The sequence below is a fragment of the Salmo trutta genome, chromosome 18, assembly GCF_901001165.1.
Source record: "Salmo trutta chromosome 18, fSalTru1.1, whole genome shotgun sequence".
Taxonomy (NCBI): Eukaryota; Metazoa; Chordata; class Actinopteri; order Salmoniformes; family Salmonidae; genus Salmo; species Salmo trutta.
The window spans coordinates 49,361,257-49,378,094 of NC_042974.1; the positions used below are offsets into that span (position 1 = coordinate 49,361,257).

General features: G+C 41.9%; 2 protein-coding genes across 7 annotated transcripts in view; both read right to left on the reverse strand.

Moving 5' to 3' along the window:
- LOC115153443 (1-acyl-sn-glycerol-3-phosphate acyltransferase epsilon) overlaps nt 1-2,440 on the reverse strand; it is a 43,253-nt gene extending 40,813 nt beyond the window's left edge. For 2 of the 4 annotated variants that reach the window (XM_029698888.1, XM_029698891.1), the window contains exon 1: nt 1,678-2,440. In XM_029698888.1, coding sequence (XP_029554748.1) covers nt 1,678-1,896 — 219 coding nt within the window. In that variant the 5' untranslated portion in view covers nt 1,897-2,440. The remainder of the gene's footprint in view (nt 1-1,677) is intronic. The other 2 variants (XM_029698889.1, XM_029698890.1) reach the window with 2 other exon arrangements.
- Nucleotides 2,441-6,548: 4,108 nt separating this feature from the next.
- mcph1 (microcephalin 1) overlaps nt 6,549-16,838 on the reverse strand; it is a 49,070-nt gene continuing 38,780 nt past the window's right edge. For all 3 annotated transcript variants that reach the window (XM_029698892.1, XM_029698894.1, XM_029698893.1), the window contains exons 14-15: nt 7,820-8,057; nt 6,549-6,740 (exon numbers count right to left, since the gene is read on the reverse strand). In XM_029698892.1, coding sequence (XP_029554752.1) covers nt 6,676-6,740; nt 7,820-8,057 — 303 coding nt within the window. In that variant the 3' untranslated portion in view covers nt 6,549-6,675. The remainder of the gene's footprint in view (nt 6,741-7,819; nt 8,058-16,838) is intronic.

A 16,838-nucleotide genomic window follows, 5' to 3' on the forward strand; every position in this document is an offset into this window, starting at 1 on the left:
AGTGGAGGCTGTTTTAGCAGCAAAGGGGGGACCAACTCCATATTAAAGTCCATGATTTCTTAATGAGATGATCGACAAGCAGGTGTCCACATACCTTTGGTCAGGTAGTGCAAGTAGTTTGGAGGTGCATTTTCAAAATGGTACAGTATAAATGCTTTTAGTACATAAGATAGATAGTGGAGTAGTTGTAACACTAAGTAAACTCAATTGATTCATTTATTTGAAACAGTCTTAATTGAGTCTTTAATAGGGATGAATGTCATTATCGCTTATGTGATTGATGTAAGTATGTTTGGAGGGGTGCATTTCCAAAATGGTAAAGTAAAAATGCTTCTAATGCATAGCAGATAGTGGAGTAGTTGGAACCCTGACCTGTTCACTGGTTGTGCTACTTTGTCCCCGACCTGCCATTTCTACCTCTCTTTACCTCTGAATGCTCAGCTATGAAAAGCCAACTGACATTTACTCCTGAGGTGCTGATCTGTTGCACCCTCTTTAACCACTGGTATTATTATTTGACCCTGCTAGTCATCTATGAATGTTAGAAAATCTTGAAGAACGATCTGGCCTTAATGGCCATGTACTCTTATAATCTCCACTCCGCCCAGTCAGAAGAGGACTGGCCACTCCTCGGAGCCTGGTTTCACTCTGTCTTCCTAGGGGAGTTTTTCCTAGCCACTGCTTCTACATCGGCATTACTTGCTCTTTGGGGTTTAAGGATGGGTATCTATCCGTATAAGCACTTTGTGACAACTGCTGATGCATAAAGGGATTTCAATAAAATGTGATTGAGTAGTTGTACAACATAAATACACTGAGTTAGCTGACAAAATATTTGAAAAGGTCCTTTTATCAAGTCTCCAATATGGGATCAATGCCATTATTACAAATGCGATGTGTATTTTCAAAATGGTACATACCGTAATTGAAAGAGTATGTTAAACTAACACTCAGTCTCAAATACAGGATACATATTTTTGGAATATGAGATGAAACTAACCCAGTAAATACTTGTATTGGCAATCTATTTGAATTAGCTCTTCAATAAAAAAAAACATTCAAATATTACACATGATCATATTTGACAATAGGATATGATTAGAATTTCCAATCATGGCTATACTAATCCGAATATGATTTTAAATCAGAACCGTGCCTTTATAAAGTAGTTAGATGTTTCTTTGCAGCAAGACTATTCCTGACCTAACTTATGTCATGACATCCAATTGCAATCATAGTTAAAAGCAATCTCAATCACTAAAGATGGTCTAACCGATCTAGCGCGTTTCCGAAGCGAAACAAAAAAAAGGGTGAATAAAGTCAATACAAATTGACCTCACTTTTTGAATCAAGTTACTGGGTGTAAACATCACGCCATCATACAATTACTTCACTGGCAACACTAAATATGTTCAGAAGAGGTTCATAGATCGGAGATTCTCCCCTTTCAAGCATATTCCGCGCGATACCATAATGTACAGTGCATGCGCGCACTAAAATTCTACAGCTCGTATGGCTTGACCGATCATTTTCAGGATAGGTTGACTGCAATGAGGATTCCCCACGTGCAATCAGCTATCGTATAGCAAGCCAGGGGGCAATACAGGTTGCATGCAATTCCATTTAGGACCTAACAGTTCAATGTGAGTCCTTAAAATGAAATGCAGGCCTACTCACCTCCACCCCGGTATAGTTTTCGAAGAAAAATAGGACGAGGCTCTGGTAGATGTTATAGAGGTGGTCGTCCATCCTGCGGTATAGTCTTGATGGTAGGACAGCGGTAAGCACACGACATGCACCCCATGACAGCACATAAGCCGGAGCTGTGCCTAGCATTACCACCGCAGGGAACCAGTATCGCAACGAGTACGTGTGCACAACCAGGGAGAGCAGCATTCTGTACTACTGCACTTATAGCTTGTTCAACTAGCTATAACTATAAGGTATCTGCACGTTCACTTCTCGGTTGACTGTTTCCTGTTGAAAGTAAGCTAGGATGAGAAGTTGCAAATATAGCTTATACAACGGCCACATAGTAACACCACATGTCAACGTTATGCATATCGCAACAGCTCAATGTAACAACCAGCAAACGACCTCGAATCTCCGATAGCCAGCTAACTTTACCTAGCTAGCTAAGCTAACTTACTTTGCGGCTAAACACTGCTCAACCGGCACATGAACCAAACGAATGGTTTCGTACAAAACCACGGTTAAAACAGCAGTGGTAAATCATTACTACATGCTTAGCATGTAAATTCTCTTCAGTCAACAGTGAAGTTTTAGTTCAAAAACCAAAGTCACACACACGCCTCCTCATGCACTCAATGGGGAATCTCAATCGCGTTCTCCTCGCCTCCTCAAAACCCATTGGAGGAGTAGGTCGGAGGGGCGGGACTTCTGGCTTTCTCATCTAATGGGGTTTGAGGAGGAGCGAGGACGCAATTGCGATTGGTCCGTGCTATCCGGGATCTTTGGGACTTCTCTACCCCACTGAAGTTGACATTTTAAATTAATTTTTAAATGAATAAGGTAGGGACATCCCAATGATCCCACATAGCACTGGCTATTTAAATTCTAGCCATGTTTAATAATGATTCATGCCATCTGGGGTCCTTGGGGCTTCTGTACCCTAAACGTAACCCGTACTACGCTGCAGTAGAGAACGACCATTTGAAACACCGGAAGGGTTGTGGGACGCTGTCAGTATCGCTACTTCCCTTTAAATACGTAACTCATTGCTTGAAGCCACACCCACCAAACGGGAGCAAACGTACCTCAAACGCCTTGTTCACCGACAAGGTGAACCAGTACATTACACATGGTCACACCGACAGCATCATTGCATTTTGGTACACTAGAAGTACATTCATTTCCAATGGAATGCTGAGTTTGCCTTGCAGCATTGTGTTGCAGAGGCAGTATGTTCTGTGGTGCATATGTTGGATTTATCGATTTTTTTTTGCATCAAACTGCATAGATGGCTTGACAGAAATGGTAGCAGATTGTGAATGTTGAACTTTTGTTGCAAGCATATCCAGATGATGCTGCATACTACACTGCTCAAAAAAATAAAGGGAACACTTGAACAACACATCCTAGATCTGAATGAAAGAAATAATCTTATTAAATACTTTTTCTTTACATAGTTGAATGTGCTGACAACAAAATCACACAAAAATAATCAATGGAAATCCAATTTATCAACCCATGGAGGTCTGGATTTGGAGTCACACTCAAAATTAAAGTGGAAAACCACACTACAGGCTGATCCAACTTTGATGTAATGTCCTTAAAACAAGTCAAAATGAGGCTCAGTAGTGTGTGTGGCCTCCACGTGCCTGTATGACCTCCCTACAACGCCTGCGCATGCTCCTGATGAGGTGGCGGATGGTCTCCTGAGGGATCTCCTCCCAGACCTGGACTAAAGCATCCGCCAACTCCTGGACAGTCTGTGGTGCAACGTGGCGTTGGTGGATGGAGCGAGACATGATGTCCCAGATGTGCTCAATTGGATTCAGGTCTGGGGAACGGGCGGGCCAGTCCATAGCATCAATGCCTTCCTCTTGCAGGAACTGCTGACACACTCCAGCCACATGAGGTCTAGTATTGTCTTGCATTAGGAGGAACACAGGGCCAACCGCACCAGCATATGGTCTCACAAAGGGGTCTGAGGATCTCATCTCGGTACCTAATGGCAGTCAGGCTACCTCTGGCGAGCACATGGAGGGCTGTGCGGCCCCCCCAAAGAAATGCCACCCCACACCATGACTGACCCACCGCCAAACCGGTCATGCTGGAGGATGTTGCAGGCAGCAGGCGTCTCCAGACTCTGTCACGTCTGTCACGTGCTCAGTGTGAACCTGCTTTCATCTGTGAAGAGCACAGGGCGCCAGTGGCGAATTTGCCAATCTTGGTTTTCTCTGGCAAATGCCAAACGTCCTGCACGGTGTTGGGCTGTAAGCACAACCCCCACCTGTGGACGTCGGGCCCTCATACCACCCTCATGGAGTCTGTTTCTGACCGTTTGAGCAGACGCACATTTGTGGCCTGCTGGAGGTCATTTTGCAGGGCTCTGGCAGTGCTCCTCCTTGCACAAAGGCGGAGGTAGCGGTCCTGCTGCTGGGTTGTTGCCCTCCTACGGCCTCCTCCACGTCTCCTGATGTACTGGCCTGTCTCCTGGTAGCGCCTCCATGCTCTGGACACTACGCTGACAGACACAGCAAACCTTCTTGCCACAGCTCGCATTGATGTGCCATCCTGGATGAGCTGCACTACCTGAGCCCCTTGTGTGGGTTGTAGACTCCGTCTCATGCTACCACTAGAGTGAAAGCACCGCCAGCATTCAAAAGTGACCAAAACATCAGCTAGGAAGCATAGGAACTGAGAAGTGGTCTGTGGTCTCCACCTGCAGAACCACTCCTTTATTGGGGGTGTCTTGCTTATTGCCTATAATTTCCACCTGTTCGTCTATTCCATTTGCACAACAGCATGTGAAATGTATTGTCAATCAGTGTTGCTTCCTAAGTGGACAGTTTGATTTCACAGAAGTGTGATTGACTTGGAGTTACATTGCGTTATTTAAGTGTTCCCTTTATTTTTTTGAGCAGTATATTTTGCGCAATGACACTGTAGGTGTGATCAAGGTGTTTTCTTTCCCGCATTGAGTTGTAGAGGCAGGTGTAGTGCATTCTGTGTGGCACTTACCTTGTATTTATCAAACATATATATCAAATTGTATCCTGTAGACAGCTTGCTGTTGCGTACCAATTTGCGCAATGATGCTGTAGGTGTGATCAAGGCGAAAGTTTGTTCAAGAAAGTACAAGAACGTTTTGGGGAAACTTGTCATTCAGTACAAACCCATTCCGCAAAGTAGCAAACTGAATCCACCTCTAGTGTCATGTCAGATGGCGTCCCTCCTATGCTACGCTCGTCCCTCGTCATCATCATGCACTACTCGAAACAAGGAAACTCAGAAATGTCCGACTTGCTAACTGGTTGAAAGTGGCAGTGGCACCTGTATAACTACAACCATTTGGCAAGTCGGAAATGTCAGTTTCCTAGTTCCAACTACCACATAAATGCGGAATCAGTGTAGACTGCGGTCACGCTATCTGACTGAAGACAATGACCCTAAACCCTACCCTTACGCCTCGATCACACCTACAGCGTCATTGCGCAAAATGGTATGCAGCATCATCTAGATATGTGTGCAACAAAAGTCCAACATTCACCTTCTGCTACCATTTCTGTCAAGTGGTCCACGCATACAGTTTGATGCATATGTTTGATAAATCCAACACTTATGCACTGCAACTGCCACTGCAATGCTGCAAGGCGCAAACAGCATTCCATTGGAAATGAATGTCCTTCTGGTGTAGAAATGCAACAACTCTGTCAGTGTGATCAAGGCTTTACCATAACGCAATCACTTAAATTTAAACTCAACTGAGGTAGGGACATCCCAAGGAACCCGGATAGCAAGGACAGTTGAATAATAAGACATTATGCCTCGATCACACCTACATTGCACAAATTGGTACGCAGCATTTGGATATGCTGTTTGCCTTGACCACGCAGAAAGTTAAACATTCACCTTCTGTTACCATTTCGGTCAAGCTGCCGACTTGTACAATTTGATGCATACTTCGATAAAATCCAACACATGCCCCACACAGAACGCACTGCAGCTGCCTCTGCAATGCAATGCTGCAAGGTAAACGGAGCATTCCATTGGAAATTAATGTACTTCTGGTGTACCAAAATGCAATGACACTGTTGGTGTGATGGAGGCTGGAGGTGTGATTGTTTTCAATTAAAAATGGTAAATAAAATAGCTTCTTAGCAATAATTTTGCAAGATGTCTGGGAGGGGTCTGAGTGGGGAGGAAAAAACGGAAAATTATGTTATTTGTAACTAATTCCCCAGTTAGGCAAAAACTCTACCCACCAAAACAGGCTGACATTTCAGGCTGTCTTTTCAAACAACTCTTACACTAAAAGGGCATTATAATTTTCACAATATTATTCTAACCTCACTGTGGAAATAAAAACACAGGGAAATCAAGTTTTTTGGCTGCACTGGGCCTTTAAGGTTAGGGTAAGGATGTCCCAAGGACCCGGCATTGAACTAACCCTGGTGTCAGTGCCAGATGCCAGCAGCAGTAAAGCAAGATCTGCCGAAAACTAAGGCTGAGTTTTAAAGTTATTTAGATAGTAGTGTGTGTCTGATGAAACCTGACAAGTGTGTGACCTGTGCTATCCAGTATAACTTGACAGTAAATTACTGAGTGAATTGTTAAATAGATACTGTATAAGCACTAGCCTGGTCCCAGATCAGTTTGTGTCATATAACCAGCGATCTTTGATGCATAGTAAACTCCTATGACATTAAAGCACTGCTTTGACAATAGACTCATCTTTGAATTGGAACTGTGATGAGTGGATGGACTGACTAGTTTTGTGACAAATAATCACAAATAGAGATGTCCTTATACTTCAGTCTATATCAAACAAAAACCTGCAAAGTTATGCTGCGATGAGAACATTCTGACAAGTTAAAAGTTTTATTAAATAGAATGCAATAACAGTAGAAAGTCAATTCACATTCAAGGGGAATAAAAGCCAAAACGATTTCCATGTGTGTTCTCTCAATGTTTGGGTCCAACTTCATATTACCGGGACTTCCATTCCAAGTCATACTTCTCATATGGAAGTTGCTTGAGATGTGTGATACAATCTAGAGGAAAAAGGAAGTCAATGAATGCCATTGTTAAAAAAACATAATGAGACAGAGGGTAAAAACTTCAATTTACATAAATATTCTAAGCTAAAGCCAAATGTAACACCACACAATCAAAAAACAAAATCACAACATTTAGTAACATAATACAAATATTCATGAACATTTGGGGTAGGTGCAACATGAGAAAGTGAAAATGTCAAGGGTTTGAGTGAGAGGTGTCTCCAAGTGGCTATACAGCTATTCAAAGGCATTTCAATGCACTTTTATAACTCAAGGAAAGAGCGTTCAACTATTATTAGATGCTTTCTGGAGCTCTCCAAGCTGTTCCATTGAGGAATTGAATGAGCACAGTTTTTTGTTTGGAATGCAGCCATGCACCCCACCTTCACGCAATTACTGTTGGTACACAATCCAAAACCAGCCCATCACAAATCGCAATCTGGGCAAGGTGGGCATCATTTGAAAGCTTATTCTATTGCCAACATGACTAGCTTTCCCAAGGTACTTCAGAGAACACAATTTTGGTGCATATGGAATGTCATGAGTGCATTCAGCTGAGTCTTCCATGGCCATTTTCTTCACAACACACAGAACATAGGCCCATTTTGTTCAAAATAACCTGGGGTATGACGCAATGTCATTCTTGTAACTGTAAAGCATCATTGCGATCATATATTTCGATGCTGTAAATGACATGAGTTGGAAATATGAAGTGCACATTTGGACTCATGGGTGTGTGTGGTTTGCTTGTGTGACAAAGACGTATTTATAATTTTTGACTTCTCATCTTTCCGAACACATCAAGTGCTCTTGATTTACAGCACTCCCCTTACTGAGACAACACTACAAACCCAATTTGCGGGAAGGATGGGGGCATCTTATTGCGGGTGATGCTCCGGCTTAGAACTTGAATCCCATACATCGCAGTAAAGTGGAGACCCAGAGCCTGCTCTGTACAGCCACTGTGTTCCAATTTAAGTGCTTATCAGTGACGTAATCTACATTTTTTAACCTGTATATGGGATGGAGAGTAAAAGGGCTACACATTAATTAACACTGGGCTGACATCTTACCCAGCACCCACTGCTCAGAGAGAATCCTGCTCCCTTCTGGTCTCTTGCCGTTGTACTCCCCTATGCAGAGGCCTGTCTGCCGGACCGTTTTGCAGACTGTGCCCCCACACAGCTGGATGAGCTCCACCAGGCTGTGGGTGGGGGGCTGGGTGTTCCGGGAGACAAACATTGCAGGCTGATCCAGGAAGAGGTCCTGCTGGTGCTCCCCTGCAGACAGGTGCTGCTGCAGACGGCAGATCTGGGAGGAGAGACATGATAAGGTCTTAGATGGGATGTATTTTCAAGAAGAGTAGAGTTGTTTGCAGTGGTGTTTTAAAAGAGCTCATCTTAATAGAGCTAAATGAGTAGTTATTCAGAAATGTACATTTTGTATATGTATTGTGCCTTTGCCTGACCATTAGTTGTCACAACTCAAGTGTGTTGCAGTGTTCTCTTTTCACAAGGAGAGGGCAGAAAAACACCTTGAATTTGTAAATACATTGAACAAAAATATAAACACAACACGTAAAGTGTTGGTCTTATGTTTCATGAGCTGAAATAAAAGATCAGACATGTTCCATACCCACAAAAATCTGCGATCCGACTCATCCCAAACCATCTCAATTTGGTTGAGGTTGGGGGATTGTGGAGGCTAGGTCATCTGATGCAGTAAATGACATGAGTTTATAGTTATATTATAGTGAAGACATCAAAACTATTAAAATAACACATATGGAATCATGTAGTAACCAAAAAAAGTGTTCAACTTAAGTCCAAATATATTTTATATTTGAGATTCTTCAAAGTAGCCACCTTGATGACAGCTTTGCACACTCTTGGCATTCTCTCAACCAGCTTCATGAGGTACTCACCTGGAATGCATTTAAATAAACAGGTGTGCATTGTTAAAAGTTAATTTGTGGAATTTCTTTCCTTCTTAACGTGTTTGAGCGAATCAGTTGTGTTGTGACAAGGTGGTGGGAGGGGGGGTTATACAGAATATAGCTCTATTTGGTAAAAGACCAAATGGACATGGACTCCAATCAATCTGTAAAAGCATCAAGGATGATCAATGGAAATCGAATGCACCAATTTCGAGTCTCATAGCGAAGGGTCTGAATAGTTATGTAAATAAGGTATTTCTGTTTTTTTTTTATAAACTATCAATTCCCATAACGTTGTTTCAATATGGCTGCGGCCACATCTCTAAGCTTGTGCTAGGCTCTTGAAAACGTTTAATATTATGTTCTCAAAGCATTTTCATAACATCACATTCAACAAGGTTACCTAACATCGACATGTAAAACAATGTAGGTTGATTTGAGCATTTCAGTGCCACTTAGGTCCAACCAAAATTTTACTTCCGCTTTATCCCACCCGCTTTATCCCAGCCCCTTCCAAAAGATACATATACAGGTTGGAGCAGTGGGCTGCCACACTGGGCGATTGTGGAGCAGTTTTGCATCTTTGAAAATAAGTTGTCTTTAATGATCTTAAAATGTGTCCCAAGAACAAACTACTATCGAATTAACTAAACATATCCTCTACACCAGGTATTCCCAAACTGGGGTACGTGCAACGCTGTCGGGAGCACGCCAAATAAAAATGTGATTCACATTTAAAAAACAAAAAGAAAATTGTTTTATTTTTCTTCACATTTTCAAACAGTCCATTTATATTTTCCAACGGGGCTATACATTTGGGTGAGGTTTTTTTCTCGCCTGAGTAGCCTCGTTTCACTGCCAAAAATAAAATTAAACCATCTAAGCAACAACACAATGTCAAATACAGGTAGCCTAGTCAAATAATTAACATCCAATCACATTAACCGTTACTCTCTCATGGGAATTCCACTAACGGTCCGTATTGTAGCCAAAAGTAGCTGCTGCTCATTCCGTTTGCTCGAAAATGGATAAATGGTTAAAAAAAAAGGCCAGCGTCCATAGACACATACCAGCTCTACTGGTAGTACTGCTACTACCAACAGTACTAGACCTGTCGACGACACAAGCTGTTCCGATTCCACGAGCACATCCAATGCTAGCATCAGTAATTCTACATTTGTTGTTAGCTCAACTAGCATGGACACTTACAGTTGTGAAACTGATGCAGCCGAAGAGCTGCTGCCCCCTTACCCGGGAAAGCACCGAACAACAGACAGGGACGTTGGACCATCGAAGAGGCGCAAATATGATGAGAACTACATTGATTTGGGGTTCACTTAGATTGGGAGTAGTGCCTTTCCTCAGCTACAGTGTGTTATATTTGCAAAAGTACTATCGCATCACTCGATGATGATCACTCGAACCTTAAACTCTTGCGCAGACATTTAGAAACAAAAACATGCCAATTTCAAAAATAAACCACAGGAGTTTTTTGAGCGAGAATTAAGATGACTTTCGAGTAGTAAGACGTATAAAAGCAACAGATACCATTAATAAGAAGGGGCTAGAAGCGTCTTATATGGTGAGCTACCGAGTGGCTAGGACAGGCAAGCCCCATACTATTGTGGAAGACTTCATTCTTCCTGCTGCCGTGGATATGGCTGGGACAATGCTGAGGGAAAAGGACTAAAAAACTATAGACAATGACTTCATCAAACACTGTTTCATGACGCATCAGTGACATGGCAGGAGATGTTTTGAAACAATTACTGCTTCGCAAACAAGCCAGTGAATTCTGTGTGTTACAGCTGGATGAGTCAACAGACGTGGCGGGCCTGGCACAGCTCCTGGTATATGTCCGTTACGTTTATGGGGGGTCAAGTAAGACATCCTCTTCTGCAAACCAGTGGAAACCAGGACAACAGGAGAGGATATTTTTAAAGTATTGGACAGCTTTGTGACATCAAATGGACTTTGGTGGTCAAGATGTGTTGGTATCTGTACTGATCGTGCAAAAGCCATGACAGGGAGACAGTGGAGTGGTAACGCGCGTGTAAGCAGTTGCTCCCAACGCCACTTGGGTACACTGCAGCATCCACCGAGAGGCTCTTGCTGCCAAGGGAATGACAGCTGCAAAGACGTTTTGGATACTACAGTGAAAATGGTTAACTTTGTTAAAGCAAGGCCCCTGAACTCTCATGTACAGTGCTGTGAAAAAGTATTTGTTCCATTCCTGATTTCTTATTTTTTTTGGCACATTTGTCACACTTAAATGTTTCATATCATCAAACAAATGTAAATATTACACAAAGATAACCCAAGTAAACACAAAATGCAGTTAAGTGATGATTTTATTTATTAAGGGAAAAAAGCTGTCCGAACCTTCATGGCCCTATGTGACAAAGTAATTGCCCCCTAAACCTAATAACTGGTTGTGCCACCCTCAGCAGCAACAACTGCAATCAAGCATTTGAGCTTAGCCCACTCTTCTTTGCAGAATTGTTTTAATTCAGCCACATTGGGGGTTTTTCGAGCATGGACTGCCTTTTTAAGGTCATGCCACAGCATCTCAATCGGATTCAAGTCCGGACTTTGACGAGGCCACTCCAAAACCTTTATTTTGTTTTTTTTTAAGCCATTCAGAGGTGGATTTGCTAGTGTGTTTTGGATCATTGTCCTGCTGCAGAACCCAAGAGCGCTTCAGCTTGAGGTCACGAAGAGATGGCCGGACATTCTCCTTCAGAATTTTTTGGTAGAGAGCAGAATTCATGGTTCCATCAATCACAGCAAGTCGTCCAGGTCCTGAAGCAGCAAAGCCTTCCCAGACCATCACACTACCACCACCATATTTGACTGTTGGTATGATGTTCTTTTTCTGAAATGCTGTGTCACTTTTACGCCAGGTGTAACGGGACGCACACCTTCCAAACAGTTCAACTTTTGTCTCGTCAGTCCACAGAATATTTTCCCAAAAGTCTTGGGGATCATCAAGATGTTTTTTTTTTGTTGCCAAAAGTGAGACGAGCCTTTATGTTCTTTTTGGTCAGCAGTGGTTTTCGCCTTGGAACTCTGCCATGGATGCCATTTTTGCCCAGTCTGTTTCTTATGGTTGAGTCATGAACACTGACCTTAACTGAGGCAAGTGAGGCCTGCAGTTCTTTAGATGTTGTTGTGGGTTCTTTTGTGACCTCTTGGATGAGTCGTCGCTGCGCTCTTGGGGTAATTTTGGTAGGCCGGCCACTCTTGGGAAGGTTCACCACTGTTCCAAATTTTCTCAATTTGTGGATAATGGCTCTCACCGTGGTTCGCTGGAGTCCCAAAACTTTAGAAATGGCTTTGTAACCCTTTCCAGACTGATAGATGTGAATTACTTTGTTTTTCATCTGTTCCTGAATTTCTTTGGATCGGAGCATGATGTCTTGCTTTTTGAGATCTTTTGGCCTACTTCACTTTGTCAGACAGGTTGTATTTAAGTGATTTCTTGATTCAACAGGTCTGGCAGTAATCAGGCCTGGGTGTGGCTAGTGAAATTGAACTCAGCTTTCCAAAAAATTTGATTTACCCACAGTAAATTCATGATTTAACAAGGGGGGGGGGCAATTACTTTGTCACATAGGGCCATGAAGGTTCGGATAGCATTTTTTCCTTAGTAAATACAATTATCACTTAAACTGCATTTTGTGTTTACTTGGGTTATATTTGTGTAATCTAAAAAATTTTTTGATGATCTGAAAACATTTAAGTGTGACAAATGTGCAAAAAAATAAGAAATCAGGAAGGGGGCAAATACTTTTTCACAGCACTGTATTTTCTGCACTATGCAATGATATGGGCAGCGACCATGTAACGCTGGTTATCAAGGGGCAAAGTATTGACACATTTTTTTTAATTGAAAGACGAGCTTAAAGTTTTCTTTACTGACCATCATTTTCACTTGTCTGACCGCTTGCATGATGATGAGTTTCTCACACGACTGGCCTATCTGGGTGATTATTTTATTTTATTTATTTTTTTGAAAATCGCCTGAATGATCTGAATCTAGGATTACAGGGACTCTCCGCAACTATATTCAATGTGTGGGACAAAATTGAGGCTATGATTTAAGAAGTTTGAGCTCTCCTGTGTCTGCATTAACAAGGACAACACACAGGTCTTTCCATCAAATGAACTCAAGCTTACGGACAATGTCAAATGTGACATAGCGAAGCATCTGAGTGAGTTTGGTGTGCAATTACGCAGGTACCTTCCCGAAACGGATGACAAACTGAATTCATTATCCCTTTCATGCCCTGCCTCCTGTCCACTTACCAATATCTGAACAAGAGAACCTCATCGAAATTGCAACAAGCGGTTCTGTGAACATTTAATTTAAATCAGAAGCCACTGCCAGATTTCTGGATTGGGCTGCACTCAGAGTATCCTGCATTGGCAAATCGCGCTGTTAAGACACTGATGCCCTTTGCAACCACTTACCTATGTGAGAGTGGATTCTCAGCCCTCACTAGCATGAAAACTAAATACAGACACAGACTGTGTGTGGAAAATGATTTAAGACAGTCTCTCTCCAATACAACCCAACATTGCAGAGTTATGTACATCCTTTCAAGCATACCCGTCTCATTAACCTGTGGTGATTTATTCAACATTTTTGATTAACAAATAAAGTGTTATATGTAAGATGGCTAAATAAAGATCAAAATGATTGATTATATTATTATTTGTGCCCTGGTCCTATAAGAGCTCTTTGTCACTTCCCACGAGCCAGGTTGTGACAGAAACTCACACTCATTCTTATGTTTAATAAATTTATCATATAGTGTGTGTGTGTGGCAGGCTTACAATGATGGCAAAAAAAACTACATTTGAGAGTGCACTGACCCTGGTGCTAGAGGGGTACGCAGCTGGAGGTTGAATGTTTGAAGGGGTACGGGACTATAAAACATTTGGGAACCACTGCTCTACACTATACACCAGATGTAGCCTATTGTGTCTATAGAGCCTTGTAGCATCCACAAAGGGACATGAAGCAGATTGGGTTTTGAATGTCAATTCCGGCAAAAAAAAAAGGCTAGGTCATTGTGTGACACTTCCTTCCCCCTGATGCTCTTCCTCCCGACATGAAACGACTGACAGACAAACATCCACGCCCACACATCTAATGGTGTAGCGATTCAACCAGAACACCTGAACCATTCCGTGTTCTGTGTTTCTGGAATGAACAGCCTTCCTCTGTGGTCATCTGCCTAAAACGTGCCGCATTTCCTTCACATTCTATTACATCACTTCACTTCCTGTAGTTCAGCTTCTTGAGTCTGCTGGGACTAAAGAGAGAGTGTGAGTAGAAGGCAAATGCAATGCGTTCATGGATCGCCTCAATAACAGAGGATGTTGGTTATTGTGTGGTAGGCCTATATGATGATGGTCAATGCAATGTAATAGGAACTGATGCTTAGAACTAGACAGAATATACCTAAAAAGGGACAAGACTAAAGGACCTTTGGAATAATGTAAGACCTTTGGCTATGTTGATCATTTTCTCAAAGTACAAAACTGTCACTCAAAAGGCTTCTGCATTCTTTGGTTTGGCTAGGTGAAAGAGTGTGCTCGCATACCTTCGATCTTCACTTGAAAAACGAGAAAAAAGTGTCAATAGTACCGCTTGTCAATTTTGAGATGCCATAGCCAGTATACACTACCTAAAAAGTCTGAATTAATAGATAACTCAAGATATCGGTCATTAATTCTGATGTTTTTGTAGAGGAGAGCTTAGGTCGCTCAATTTTACATCTATACTAAACAAAAATAAAACACAACATGCAACAATTTCAACGATTTTACCGAGTTACAATTCATAAAAGGAAATCAGTCAATTCAAATAAATTCATTAGGCCCTAATCTATGGATTTCACGACTGGGCAGGGGCACAGCCATGGGTGGGCCCCAGGAGGGTAAAGGCCCACCCGCTGGGGAGCCAGGCCCAGCCAATCAGAATGTGTTTTTCTCCCACAAAAGGACAGAAAGACTCTTCAGTTTCATCAGCTGTCCAGGTGGCTGGTCTCAGATGATCCCACAAGTTAAGAAGCCAGATGTGGCGGTCTTGGGCTGGCACGGTCACACGTGGTCTGTGGTTGTGAGGCCGGTTGGACATACTGCCAAATTCTCTAAAACGACGTTGGAGGAGGCTTATGGTAGAGAAATTAACATTAAATTCTCTGGCAACAGCTCTGGTGGACATTCCTGCAGTCAGCATACTAATTGCAGGCTCCCTCAAGACTTGACATCTGTGGCATTATGTTATGTGACAAAACTGCACTTTTTAGATTGGCCTTTTATTGTCCCCAGCACAAGGTGCACCTGTGTAATGATCATGCTATTTAATCAGCTTCTTGATATGCCACACCTGTCTGGTGGATGGATTATCTTGGCAAAGGAGAAACGTTCACCAACAGGGATGTAACCAAATTTACGCACAAAATTGGAGAGACATAAGCTTTTAGTGCGTGTGGAAAATTTCTGGGATCTTTTATTTCAACTTATTAAACATAAGACTAACACTTTACATGTTGCGTTTATATTTTTATTCAGTATATTTCAGATGTTTGGTGCAGTATTTCTGAAGTGAAAGATGTGCATGAAAATGAGTCTATCGTTGAATGAAACACTTAATTGAAGAATCTCTACTGTTGACTAATCACCAACGAAGTGGCGTAGACTTCGGAAGCCGAACTTAAGCTTCCCCCGAGATAAAAATGACATGCAAAAAACATTGTCGTAATATATGCAAACTGTTTCGAACTGTTTCAGATGGGAAGCATGCGGACACCTGAGAGACTCAAGCGGTTTCACTCAGAGGTGAAATGTGTTCAGCTTCAGTGTTAAAGGAAATGAAGAATGAAGCCAGTGGAGCAATAGGAAGATGATCATGATTGAGAAACATCCCTGGGGTTTAAGACAAAACATCCTCCAAGCGGATTCACTTCCTGTACAGACCACCTCCATCGCACCGTGTGTGATATCAGCTGTTTGATATAGCTCACATCATTGGAATAGACAATGACAGAAAAACACCTTTACTATACATCGCAGGCTGGCTCATTATCTTGAAGATAATAAATGCAATACACTCTCCATAAATCTTATGTTTGATGTTAAACTGTATAAACTGAGCGATAAGCAGCCTTATTAGTAGTTTTGACATTAAACTTATTTATGTCGGTCTTCACAAAAAGCCATAAACTAGGAATATCAAAAACGTGATATTCCTGTGTTTTATATACAATTCCACACTGAGTTTGGAATAACGTGAAATTGTGAAAATTATAATGCCCTTTTAGTGTGAGAGCGGTTTGAAAAGACCACCTGACATTTCTGCCTGTTTTGGCCTACCTGGTGACCTCACTAGGCGGTAAATTAGTTAATAGATTAATAAGAAAGAGTTCCAAACCTCTCTGCTAATAACAGCTAGTTTTCATTTTCCCCTCCCAACTCTGACCACTCCCAGACAGTCCTAGCTAAATTCTTGCTTGAGAAATTGCTCTTCACTAAGAAGCTATTGTTTCTTTTTGACCATTATAATTGAAAACAAATCACAGTAAGGTACTTAATTGTTACCCAGAAATTATTTGATATTGAGATAAAAACAGCTGCATTGGACCTTTAATGTGTGACCCTCACCTTGCACCGACCCAACTTGATCTCTCATCCATTTAAGCCAAAGGTTAATGTAAACTAGTTATGTTTGCCAAGTGTGTCAGTTGGACATCTAAATGAACAGCAGACAAACCATTAACATTCCGGAGCTTGGTTGGCACCTATGAAATTAAGCGTCTGCTTTCCTCGAGAGGCACAAGTCTCTTTGGAAGACAGTTTCCCAGCAAAATGTATTGCCTATACCCCCTCCCTAAGAATAAATAATTATCAAACCATGCTTGAACTCCTGAATAATCACAATATTTTATCAGTATGGACAAAAAGGCTCCACATTAAAAAAAAATATATATTTTTTTATTTTATTTGAACCTAGGTCTGGGCTCAAATGACTAGGCTATTTGGGGCCGTTTTTTTCTCATGCTACTCCATGATAGTCTGAGAAGGATTGAGACAGGATGCAGGGAACACAGCCGCCCTGACCTGAAACATCCTCTAAAATCAAAGGT